The following is a 13,702-nucleotide window of genomic DNA, read 5'->3' on the forward strand; positions in this document are numbered from 1 at the left end:
CAAACACACCACCCCAAATACTGATGAGCCAATGGTGAGCCTCGATTTTGTTTTGCATTACAACAATGTGAATGGCTCCTACTGTCAGAAGCACAGCCCACTGTGTAGAAAAGAAGCCAATGCTCATAAACACGACAAAAGCGTTTTCAGTTTTGGAGGCAGCACTTATACAATACACTCAGAAGATAATGCGTGCCCTTGCCGCTAGTTCAGTGTGTACTCTGCCACCCCTCAATGTCGCTTCTATCACAAGCAGAACAAATACATGTTTTAAGTTAACACCAACGCCGCAAACTAAACACCATAACTGTGTTTATAATTAAGATCAAAGTGATTAATATTTTAAATTCAAGTGTGAATGGTCATTTGTCTATACAGTATGTGCCCTACTATTGGCTGGCGACCAGTACAGGGTGTATCATGTCTCTTTCCCAAATTCAGCTGTGATAGACTGGAGTGTAATGAGGCCAATCTGAAGCAAACAACATCCCCAATGTAAAGGACCTCGCTGACAAGACAAATCTTCTCATTTAGAGCCATGCTAGCTTGGGGGGTAGGATGAGGGTTGGGGGGGGGGGCGGTTAGTGGCGGTTATGTTAAGTGCAGCGGTCGCCATGGCAGGACTACCCAAAATAGACGTCAAACTCTGATCTAGAGCAGAGTGTGCCATTTCCTGATTACGATATGATGGAAGTGTACTGGTACCTTGAATTTCAATCACAATCTAGTGCTAAAAGCTATTATACTAACAGGTAGAATGCTAACAATCTATGTGAACGCATAGACATAGGCATTTTGTGCCTCTGTGACGTGCTATAGTGCTAAAGAGTACACTGAGATTAATTGAATGCTCACAGATTGATCCAAAATACTAACATGCTAAGAGATGCTATGCTAACATAGCCAGACAGCAACCAAGGCAGAGAAGGCGCTGAGGCAGTTTGATCTTGCCCTCTTCTAGTCACTATTAAAAATTAGTCTTTGCCACTTTTACAAATGAGAATTGATCAAATGCTAACAGTTGCTAAGCTAACATATAGCAACATAATAACTTGGGTAAAGAAATGTACCAATGATATAGCAGCTCAGTTGTACCTTTTGAGACTTAAGCAAGACGCATTCATTTTGAATAGTGTGTTAGCATGTATAATTTCAACCACCGTACAGTACAGAGTACATCAACACGGCCATTAAAAGCCTTCTATCTGGTTCGCTTGTGATAGCATGTTTACATGTTTTGTGGCAAATTGTGTGCAACTAAATTATTTTGTGTTTTTGTACTGAGTGCATTTAGTAGGGGTTTACTGCTCTTTGATGTTTTTGAGGAAAGTAGCCCAATAGCATGCCTCAAAAAGTACCAACGAAACCCAAATGCAAACACTCATAATTTAGATGACGTCAGCAAAATCTCAAAAGTGTGTATTGCTTTAGCACTGACCTCCTCAAACGCAATATTTATCAGAATGCCTTGTTTTAACTAGTGGGCTTGCATAGAACATATTCTTGAAAAAAAATTGTTTGGGTTGACTTCCGCTTTAAGAATCAAACCCAATTCAGTTACATTGATCATGTATGTTTTATTGAATATAACCTAATCAAAACAGAAATATCAACAACGTGAACATTTGTACATATTTTTTTCATCAGGTTAAATAATTTCTGAATCAATTGTAATCACATTAAATATAAATAAAAAATAATAATAATACGTAATAATAATAAGACCTACAGTCAGCATTTGGAAGTCAGCATCTTGCTCAGCAAGTAAATAAGGCAGTGATAGTTCAAGGTTCGAACCCCGAGTGGTCAGGCCATTGCATTTTGAAATGTCAACAACTTGTGAATCAACCAGCTGAATGCCCCCTCCTTGACCTGATTGCCAACAAGGGCCACGACCTGTTAATGGATGCGTCTGCAGGGTTGACCGCCCCCCCACACACACACTTCCCCCACCGTGGGCGGGCGGACCTCTCCTCCTCGGGGGTCTCTTAAACACGGCCAGCCTCGGAGTGGCGGGGACGACGCACCATAGATGTCCATGCATCCTGCTGGTGATGGCTCTACCATAAACGGTGGTGAAGTGGGAATAGGTTCCAGATGCTGTTATGGGGACCAACACACACACACACAAACACACACACACACACACGCAAACACACGTGAACATTAAGACCATAACAGAAAAAAAAAGGACCTCACTATGATTGTAGGCCTCCGTGAAGAGAAGGTCTTTGCAAAGAGATGCAAGTTTAAAGGTGATTCTGTGGTCATCACTCATCTCCAGACAGCATAATGTATGTGCGTGTGTTTGTTTGTGTGTGTGCAACGGGAATGTAGGGCAGTTAAAAAGGGAAGGTGTATCCTTTACCAGCACTACTCCTAACAGGAGCGGCTGATACTCGGAAGCAGCTGCCAAGATGCCACTTGAGATGGTCCAGCAGCTGATTATTATTATTAATAATCATCGTAAAAATGCTAACGACATCTTCATGAAAGGCAGCAGGCCAAATTTGAGGATCTTCCCGCGACTGTTTTTGTTAGCAATCCATCTTAAAAAAAAGTTAGAAGGCTTTTTATATATTCCCCACTCATGCATGCAATAGTGTCCCTCTAGATGTTATGTGTCATACAATATGCTCACTATCTATAGGCTTCATTTTGATTCCTCCTCCTGTTTGTCTGCTGGGGCTAGTTAGAGGATACCCTAGAAGCGGGGTGGGCATTTGTGCTCAAGGGGCCACTTTTGATTTTTAAAGGGAACAGACAGATCATCCAGGTCATGCAAAGAATGAATGAAAAAAGGGGGTTAAAATTTGAATGTACAATGGTTTATTTTAAATGATAAATTGAGAAATTATGACAATATTTGTATTTTTAAATATTTAGTTTACATTCAAGGTGGAATTGGCTAAATTAATGCTCCAAATATTAAAGTACTCTTGATATGATAAAACAATCATAGCATGTTTGACTTGATCATCAACAAAAAGATGAAAAATTTCAATGAATTCATCTGTGAAATTAAATGTGTGACAAAATGTGATCAGTATACTGTTTAAAATCAGTATACTGTATACTGTTAAAAAAAATCATAGAAATTGTCATTTTAAAAAACAACTTGAAATACTTTGTATTGACATCATCGTCTATTCTAAATGTTATGAAATTCAGTACAATAAATTAGAATGAAACACATAAATCAAATGTTTAATTAAATTTAAAGCGCTAATGTTTACATTTCTTGCGTTTCTACAGTTGTTTGTGAGGTTAGCACTGTGCTTACTGTGAACTCAAGTATTGATTCAATTGAAGTGTATTTCACAAAAGTAAAATAACAATGGTGCCCAAATACATTTTTGAAAACAAATAGTTCTAAAATATTAAATGCAAATGTTTTGTGATTTTAAGTTAAATACAACGGAACACTGCTTAACAAATGTAGTCTATCAATTAAAAAATCAAAAGTTTAAGCCACTGTAATACTTTGCACACTTTGAACATTTAATTCAGTGATTCTTTCACATTCCACTAGAGGGAGCCAGTATACCACTCGTGGTCTGCGTGCCACACTTTTAAAGTCATTGCACTAGACTGCTTTGATTCCTAACCATGTGTCTTAACCAATACATTTTGGGCACGTTGTCAAAAGTCTTCACAGAAGAGAGGAAGCTGCTTTAGCCAACTCCACATTTTGCCTGCTTCCTGCATAGACTGAACGCTTCCCTTTTTTTCCTATGCGCATAACGTGTGGTATCCCGTTGAGCTGGATGCAATCACGGAAAATGTTCTTGAATGACTCTGAACTTGTGGTGTAAAACAAGCTGGCTTACACTCTCCCTTTTGCCGTGTTTGTGTGTCTTGCCAAGGGAACTTTAAACTGTGTATAACCCAGACACCGCCGTGTTGACCGCGGCTGCTGATGCTGTCCAGACCGCTGTCCTCAGACTCTGTCTGTGCGTGTGTTTGAGTGTGTGTGCATATGAGATGAAACACAGCCGCAACAGTAGTACTAAGCCAGACACGAGAGCCACTAATATTCCATTACGTAGTGCTCTTTTTTTTTTTTTTTTTCCAAAGCGCTCAAATCATGAACTCTGCAGATTAGCTCCAGAGGGGAAGGCTCATGATTACAACTGACTTTATTTTTCAGGAATGTAAAGCATCTTCTCGTTGTTGTTCAAATTAGAAAGAAGTAGGGAGTTTATTTTAGCTTTGTTTGTTTAGTTTGGGGGAATCACCGCAATGTGTTGCGCCAAACAAACAGTGTGAGTATTACGTCCTCATTAGGGTGGCTGATGATCATTTTCTGATCAAAATTGTTGATTTCAGACAACGCGTATCATGCTTTTTTTGGGTGTTGTTATTGTAGCACTCCCAACTGACCCGGAATCAGTTATGTCAACTCTTTCACACGTACATGCCGTCTCCGTCTACATAAACCAATCAGCTGTGAGCTGGTTGAAACAGCGGCGCATCCATGTCACACAATCGCCACCGATCCTTCTCGCTTTGCCGGCTGCTCGTGAACTGGTGGGAATGCTAAACTAATTTGCGCTGCACCATGTTTTTGCGCAACAGCGAAACGCTTACCTTCACCATTGCAGTTCCTCTCCTCATAAGTAACTAATCCTCACCGGCAAATAAGATACGTTTCAGACAATAATGATTTTCACTAATGGTGGACAAGGAGTAGCTAAGCATGCAACACACCGAGCAAGAAGAGAGAACAGGAAAAGATGGCGTAAGCAGCCAATGCTAATCGCTAAGCTAATGTATGAAATCTAAAATCACAAGGCCGGAATAAGTGCTTTTGGCGTAAGTACACTTCACTGAAAAACTGTCTGCAACCATGTTACAGCGAAGAGCAACCAACTATGAACAGTAAATTAGCAGATAAAAAAGAAAATAACAGAACAGCTACACAGCACAGCACCACAAAACCGGTGTTCTGCCAAAATGTTCTACCCATGCAAAACATCCTACTATAGTCTGATTTCAGACAGCTTAACCATTACCCCAACCCTAACCCACCTTGCTATCGGCGTTTGAAAAAAAAAAAAAGCCAAAGAAAAAGCAATTAATGCAATTCGATGCTTGCTGAAGTACAACATAAAAATGTATGAATGATCTGTTCTCAATTATTTGGACATCAGAGTGTCAAGATGGAGTTAATAAAAGCGGTTGATGTGCGAGCGCATCATCTCGCATGCACACACAATCTTTGTAACAGATGTAATGTGTGTGTGTGTGTGTTATGATGCCTTCCATCATAAAGCCATGTGTCACACGCACTCTTGACACGCAACCGTTTGAGCGGACGTCCCGTTTCTGTCATGCTGCTATCAGCCAACCGGGACTGGAGGCAATCAGCACCACTCATGAGAACCTTACCACAAATCCATATTTTTTCCGTACTTTTGGAATGTCTCTCATCTTTACTTTCCTGTTTGGGATCATTAGTTGCTTTTTATATGTCAACGTAATTTTTGATGAGCGGCTCAATAAAGAAAATTGACTGCAAAAAAATACATGATGAGAAAAGGTTTAGGTTTAGAAAAGGTAAAACGATAGCAAAAGTTAGACGAAGACAAGGTAAACATTAAAACAGATAAAAAGTAAACATCAAAAAAGCAAAACAATGATAGCAATAAGGAAACCAAAGTGACAAAGATGACATGATGATGAAAAGATGAAAACATGAACCAAGATAACAAAAAGTACCAAAGATGTAAATTGATAAAGGAAAACATATACTAAGATCACAAAAATGAAGAACGCGTGAAAAAGCTTGTACTCACTTTTTGTTATCATATGTTATGGTTTTCATTTTTGTTTACATTTGCTTATGTTGTTCATGTTTCCTTCATCAGTCTCAATCTTTGATATTCGTTCATCTTTATACCATTTTTCATGTTTTCTTCATCTAAATTGACCTTTTGTAATTTTTGTTCATGTTGCTTGATTTTTGTTTACTTTTTTGTTGACCTTTGTTCATGTTTTTACTACATTGTTTGCTTTTTCCTGTTTTTATTTGCGTTGTCTTCATCTTTTGTTCATCTGTTTTCATGCTTATCTAGTTATCTAGTCGTCCTTTCTTGACCGTTGACCCATGTTGGTCCATTTTCGTTCTGCTGGGTAACTTTTTGTTGGATTTTTGTTTTTTTTTCTTCTGTATTCACCCTTTGTATTTTCTTCAGCTCTTTTTTCATTCATATTTTTCATCCATTTTTTAATCAACTTTTGTTCACCCTTATTAGCCTTTGCAAAGTGCTTTCTGCCATTTTCTATTCAGTTCAAACTGTTGATCTCAGCACAATATTCACTTAAAGTCACATTTTCTGTTCTGAGATGCAAGAAATGAGCCTTTTTGATATTTGACCACATCTCCAAGTGCTTCATTTTGTTCCTTTTTTTTTTTAGAAGTAAAACTTATTATGGTTCAAAGCGAGTGGCTCATCTGGCACTGTTTTGTCTTCCTTCTCCATCCTTCCATCTTTTTTTTATTCTTTCTTTCCATTCGCTCGCTCTCGGCCGCCTTGATTGAAAAGCTCTGCATGCTTGGCACGCTCACGCGGCGGCACATACGTACACATACACTACATCATGATGATAATGTGTGGAAAACGGTGACCTCTTGCATACCACATTCTCTCACACGGAGATGATTTATTGACTGTGTAGGGAAGCTCTTAACACGCTTTACACCTTTACAAAGTGTTTCGCCCGCTGCCAAAGACTGCGTGTGTGTGTGCCTCATCGAAGTGAGATAAATGCGTGTGTAAAGCGATATGGCTTTAAACTTAAATCTCCTTTTTTTTTTACACAAGGAAATGATTTCCGATTTTAATATATCCCCCCTCCCCCTTTGCCTTTTAGTAAAAGCAAATGGGACCTATATCACAGACAGCACCAAAAAAAAGTAATGTCCCTGTAAAATGAAAATAAACACATTGTATGAATGTAATGAATTGTCACTGTCTTGTGAAAAAAAAAACACTTATGTCCATTTTTTTTGTCATTTTTCTTATTTTTACGTGAAGGGGATTTCCGCATTACAGACATTGCATTAACGTGAAAATTTAAAAGAAAGCCAAAATTGGACATACATGTTTTTCACAGGACAGCGACGATATGATGATTGTTAGCTCTTTCTTAGTGTGAATGACACACTTTTTTGAGAAATAGTCACTAGAGCCACTGAATTGCTAAATTGGCATAATACTGAGTGGCATTTTGAAACCTGCAGTGGTACCTTGAGTTAAATACTGGCCCAAAGCAGCTTCTTTGCGAGTGTTCTCATTTTGTATTTGTGTGTTTGACTGTTTTTGGTTTTTTTTTACCTTAATTTACCTTAATTGCACCCTTTTCAACATTTTATTTGACTAATTTGTAGCTCCTCTCTATCTGCAGCTAATTTGTTAGTGGAAGCTGCACGTCAGCAAGTATGCACTTTCAATTACGGACGCTGCAAAACAAAAATCTGTCCTGAGTGATCAAATAGGATTAGTCAACAAAGTCCATTAATGTAGTGTTTGTCTCCCCAGGTTCATCCTGGTGTTTGGCTGCTTGGTCCTGTCCGTGTTTTCCACCATTCCTGCTCACCAGGAATTCTCCTCGCACTGTCTTCTCATTCTGGTACGGGAGAAACACACAAACACTCACACACGTGCAACTCTCTGCAGTTTAGATGCGTGTCTCTGTTCTTGACTGATGAACCATGCGTAATTGAAAGGATGAAGGTCTATTGACATAATTAGAAAGAGTAGCATTTTAAGCCGTCGGATAAATATCAAATTTCTCCTAACTGGTCTGAAAACTAGTATATACTTACAGCAAATAATGTAGCTTTGTTCGTCTATCTATTCCAGAACAATGAAGTGCTCTTCCACTAGAGGGCAGAAGGTACAATTAACCTGTGTATCCACCTGTTGCCATTCATACAACCCAATAACAGCTTTTTGTTCAACTAAAAAGGCCCAGAAGTACATTTGTGAGTAAATTGAGACAATGTTTATCATTAGTCAATTGAGACAATATTATCATTATTTAAACATACAGAGGAACCTTGATTTACGAGCGAGTTGATTTGCTATGAGTATATGTCTGTGATTATTTTGTGACCGCCAAGTGCTTGCTTCAAGCTGCTTATTGGCACTCTCAGTTAAGGTTTACTCTAAAACTAAACAGAAAACAAAAAAATCACATACACGTTGCCTACAGTATGTAGCCAAACCACATAATTTTGCCTTACGTAAGTTCGCTAGCTTAATGCTAACACAATGTAAAACACCATGGACAAGCTAACAAAACAAGCATCAAGGTCATGACTATTACCTTTTAAGCTGTTTGACCACAAACTGTGTGTGTGTAGTAACACATGTAGATAGACAATATAACAATGCTAACAAGCAAATGTGCTTTATCTTATGTGAAAACCGACTAATATTACTGCTGCTTGCCGAACTGAGAAGTGTATTTTTTTTTTTTGTGCAATTATTGGCCAAACCGCACTAGAAGGAGCAGCACAATGTCAATCGGCATTGAAGCATGAAATCAAGATGCACAAACGTTTTTTTTTTCTATTTAATTATGTCATTACAGTATTTATTTTTAAATAAAATTTTAATGGTAAAAATGTAACTTGTAAGTCAACTTTTTTGACGTTTTTGTTGCATGTGGTGAAATTAGATTTTTCTAATGTCATCTACTCTATCTGACTTGGCTCGATAAAGGTTGAGAAACTCTGCTTTATAGTATTGATGGACCAGCCAGGACAGTGGTCACACAGGACTCTGTTTTCATTGACGTAACACTGAGAAGTGTTGTTGGTGTATGTGTGTGTGTGTGTGTGCGTGTGTGTGCATACATGCGTGCGTGTTCCTTTGTAGGAGTTTGTGATGATCGTTGTGTTTGGTCTGGAGTACATCATCCGAATATGGAGCGCCGGCTGCTGCTGTCGATACCGAGGCTGGCAAGGACGCCTCCGCTTTGCCCGGAAGCCATTTTGTATTATCGGTAAGACGCAATGCGTGTGTTTCTGTGTGTGCGTGTGAATGTACCTGCGTGTATACCACTGTCACCCCTTGTGTACCTCAAATGGTCTTTAGTATGAGTGTACATTTATACATTCATGTGTTAGTTAGTTTATGCATTTGTGTGTGTACAAATATCCCCCGCATGTGTCTGCGTGTACTTTTGTTTTGTGTGTGTACCTTTAGTGTTATTGTATGTCTTTATACTTTTGTGTATCAGTTTGCGTACCTATGATGTTCTTTTATGTGTACCTATAATGCCTCATTTGCGTATGTATACCTTTGTCTTCTTGTATACTGTGCGTGTACCTCTAACCCCGCCGCGTGCTTAACTGCATGTTTGTTTGTGTACCTTCTGCTTATCATCTGCTTCTATGTACAGTACCTTTTTCTACACTTGTGTGTATACCACATTTGTTTGCATCTCAGCCGAATGGAACAGAATATCAGTCAAGTCGCGCACTCAGACTTTTCTGGAAGGCATTCATAAAAGACAAAGAGCAACATGTTGTGTTGACTCAACACCTCAGAAGGTGGCACATTGCGCGGGGTTGACTCATGTGCATTGTGAAGCCGTTGACCTTTCCCCCCCCCCCCATCCCCAGACATCATCGTGCTGATCGCCTCTGTCGCCGTGGTTTCCGCCGGCAGCCAAGGCAACATCTTCGCCGCGTCGGCCCTCCGCAGCCTCCGCTTCTTGCAGATCGTGCGCATGGTGCGCATGGACCGACGGGGAGGAACATGGAAGCTGCTGGGGTCTGTCGTCTACGCACACAGTAAGGTATGAGACGTCCTATCATTCGCAGGAGGTGGTAAAGCAAGAAATGGAGAATTTTGGCTCTTTCCTGGTGTCATTGTAAGAGTTCCAAAATAGAAAGAAGCAGTTTCTCAAGAACCGGCGAGTACAGTCTTGTTAAAAACGGCCTCAAAAACGTACTTCTGAACATATCCTCTGATGTATTTCCATAAGATAAAAGTGGAGAAAACTTATAGATGTGAGTCCTCTCCTTTGCTGTCGTATTAGCCATTCGGACAGAAATGCATCTTGGGATATTTTCCCAGCCAAGTCTTCAACCAGTCACCATCCAATGCAGCCTTGATCTCTTCTCCTGCCAGTTGGCAATCAGGCAACAGCATTCTCCACCCCTTGGAGATTATTTCAAGCGTTTTTACTCAATTAAAATTTGAAGAGGTCTAGATTCAGATTCATTATTTTTTAATGTATTTTAAATGTCTTCCCACAAAGTTGTAAGTGTAAAATTCTCCAAATTGTCTTGGTAATTTGTCAAATTTAATCAGAGCAAGTTCCGGAAGAACTATGGAGCTCGTCTCCTGGTTGTAGTTGGCACTTTGGCCACTTCAGCATTTTTTTGGTTGCTCTGGAAAGTCATAAAATAGAGTTCCAACTCTGCTTTCTCAAACTTGAGGTAGCTGTTGCTTGCTGGGTGTGTATTTGGACTGTGTTGTTGCGTGTGTGTTGGTTGTTAGGAGCTGGTGACGGCGTGGTACATCGGCTTCCTGGTGCTCATCTTCTCCTCCTTCCTTGTCTACCTGGTGGAGAAGGAGGAAAACAAGGACTTTGCCACCTACGCCGATGCTCTGTGGTGGGGCACGGTGCGAGAGAGCCACTCACACGCACACCCTCAAAAACACGACCTAATTTGTCATGAAAACAGTGATTCAACTAAATGTCAAACGGTGAAATGAATAGGGCATGACATATATACTTATTTCTCAACCCGAGTTGATGCCGATTTTACACAAAGCTCATTGTTATGCCAGTTTGTACAGACGGTTTTAGGAAGGTAGGTTGTTAATTGGTTAGTGAATTGGTTAGTTCGTTGGTTGGTCAATGTATAGACAAGTTCATTCATTGAGAGCAAGTACTGGCAAGTAGTGAAATCCATTAATGCTCCCCCCACACAGCGTCAACATCAAATTCCACCGAAAAATCCCCAACAAGCAATAATGGACTAAACACACCCTGTGTCCTGTAAAATAGACAATTTAAACCTCAGGACCTCTAAACTTAACTACTTTTGAACTTTCAGATTACACTAACCACCATCGGCTACGGTGACAAGACGCCGCAGACTTGGACTGGGAGGTTGTTGTCTGCCGGCTTCGCTCTCCTGGGGATCTCCTTCTTTGCCTTGCCTGCTGTGAGAAACACGCGAACACACAAACCAAATAAACATTTTGTGTACATTGTTAGTTTGGCTCACTGTGTTTTGTTTCGTTCAGGGCATCCTGGGTTCAGGTTTTGCCCTGAAGGTACAAGAGCAACATCGACAGAAGCACTTTGAAAAGAGACGGAATCCTGCGGCCAGCCTCATCCAGGTAATGCACACGCACGCACGCACGCACGCACACGCTGCACCCCCTTCTCTCGCAGTACCTGAAGATCAGAAACAACCTTTATGTGTATTCCCTACTGTGTGTTTAATGTCACACTGTGGCATGTTTTCACCTCTGCTCATCCAATCAGTGTAGTTCTGTGCGCGTGTGCGTGTCTGTGTGTGTGTGGTGTGTGTGTGTGTGTAGCTGGCAATTAATGGCGTGAGCCGTTACCATGGTGATCATGCCCCGGACAGATGTACCTCCAGGCTGCAATGATGCGTCACATCACACCATATGTTTCTTTCCTCTTCTTTTTTTTTTCTTTTTCTACTCTTTTTTTTCTCCTCCACCGTTTCCTCTTAGTAACTTGACAACATTTACCCCAACAGGTGAACGCAACCTTGGGAGCTGATTTGATTGTTTTGATTGAAATGTGATGTCGCCGCTCATCCATGATTTACGTCTCCATTACACACCCACGTCACACATCTCATTTCCGCGCTGTGGTTTGTTGGCTGGCGGGTAGGAGGGAAAATTACCGCCACCGTAGTTGGACCCGGTCCAGCTGTTGCGTTGAAAGGGGAGATGTTCAGTCCAATTGAGTGGCATTCAAATTAAGACCAAAGTGCCAGCTGATTGGAGGTAGTTTTCCCTCCCTGTGTGTGAGCGTTCGTGTGAGTGTTGTTTTCATCAAGGCTTTCTGAGTATGTCATAAGCAATACTGTCACGTCACAGAGCAATCCAACAAAAATGGCGCTCAAAATTTTTTTTAAATTCCATCCGTACATCTATCCATCTATTAGTTGGTTGGATTGTTTAATTAGTTAGTTGGTCCATCTGTTCATCCATCCATCAGTTAGTCGATTGTTGGTGAGTTAAGTTTATTGGTCAGTTGGTTTGCTAGTCAGTCGGTTGGCAAGGTTCAGTTAGTTGGTCGGTCATGCTTGGTATGTCATCTGAGTCGGTCGGTTGGTTAATTTGTGAGTCAATTGGTCGGATGGTAGCTATGTTGGTTTGGTAGTTAGTCAGTCTGTCTGTTAGTTAGTCTGATCGTCTCTCCTTTCTTTGTTCTACCAAACTGTGAAGCCAGTGTTTCTCAAACCACTCAAAATGCCTCATTCCAAAGTAATGAATAAAAAAAAAAAAGAAATCTATCCTTAAAAATAATGCTGATGTTTGAACGCAATACAACGCCTGTGCCAGGACCTCCAAAATGGCCGCCAGCCTGCCCCTGGTGATTTACTCAGGAAGCCATGTTGATGTCACATGATCACATCATTCACTTTGGCTGTGTTTGGAATCACTCCCTATACACTACTGTATATAGTGTATTTAGCATTTCGTAGTGCTGTTCAAACGTGTCGTGTGTACAGCTTATCCTCGAAATAGTGCCCTCGTGTATTCTGTAATGCATCTTGAAAAGGAGTGAACATAACCACGACTCCCTCGAAAAGCAATACATCTCGTAGTGTATTGCCCCAAAACAAAATAGATGTTCAAATTCATGGCATTGCTTGATTTATGTCACGATACAAAGTGGACTTTTTATTGTATCGTGATTAATCAGTGTAGAATGAGTGAATGATTCTTAACACAGCCATTCCCTTTTGCCTCACCACCTATGTACCATTGCTCCCCCTTTGTCGTGTGTGTGTGTGTAAATGTGTATACATGTCACCCCCCACCCCCAGGCAGCTTGGCGTCTGTACTCCACTGACGGTGCCCGTTCCTACCTCCACGCCACCTGGCACCACTACCAAAGCGCCCTCCCCCCCCTCAGGCATGTATCCCCCCCACCCTCCACCACCACCAATACCGCCTCCTTCCGACAACCACACACTGCATCAACAGTGCCCCCCCTCTTTTAAAAAAAAAAAAAAAAAACCTAATAAGCTTTTTCTCTTTATTCCTCCTCACTACTCCTCCATGACCCCCACCCCCTTGTTTTCATTTGACCTGTCAATCATAACTCATCCCCCTCCTCTGCACGTAGTGTGTCTGGCGTAGTTACGCTGCCGATGAGAACTCGGTTTCCGTTGCAACCTGGAAGCCTCATTTGAAGGCATTGCATACCTGCAGCCCCGCCAAGTAGGTGGACGCCCCCCCAAACCCTCAACCCGCTCCTCGCTTGTGGACTTAAACATGTGCTCCACTTCTTCCCCTTTCTTCTCCATCGTCATTGTGGCACACGTCCATCTGTTCACCCTTTACACTCCGGCATGTGCCATTCTCGCACCCTTACACCGGCCACAACATTAGGTACACCCAGAGGTGAAAAAAGTACTGACACTCTGTGTTTGAGTAGAAATACCAATACATAGAAGCCCCAT

At 41.0% G+C, this 13,702-nt stretch overlaps 1 protein-coding gene across 2 annotated transcripts in view; it reads left to right on the top strand.

The window, feature by feature from the left end:
• Window positions 1–13,702, top strand: part of kcnq5a (potassium voltage-gated channel, KQT-like subfamily, member 5a) — a 61,765-nt gene that overhangs the window by 32,232 nt on the left and 15,831 nt on the right. For both annotated transcript variants that reach the window (XM_086044351.1, XM_086044352.1), the window contains exons 2-8: window positions 7,545–7,635; window positions 8,889–9,015; window positions 9,638–9,813; window positions 10,521–10,646; window positions 11,084–11,194; window positions 11,277–11,372; window positions 13,366–13,460. In XM_086044351.1, coding sequence (XP_085900477.1) covers window positions 7,545–7,635; window positions 8,889–9,015; window positions 9,638–9,813; window positions 10,521–10,646; window positions 11,084–11,194; window positions 11,277–11,372; window positions 13,366–13,460 — 822 coding nt within the window. The remainder of the gene's footprint in view (window positions 1–7,544; window positions 7,636–8,888; window positions 9,016–9,637; window positions 9,814–10,520; window positions 10,647–11,083; window positions 11,195–11,276; window positions 11,373–13,365; window positions 13,461–13,702) is intronic.

The sequence above is a fragment of the Filicampus tigris genome, chromosome 11 (assembly GCF_054856515.1).
Source record: "Filicampus tigris isolate MCC_2025a chromosome 11, RoL_Ftig_1.0, whole genome shotgun sequence".
NCBI classification, from domain to species: domain Eukaryota; kingdom Metazoa; phylum Chordata; class Actinopteri; order Syngnathiformes; family Syngnathidae; genus Filicampus; species Filicampus tigris.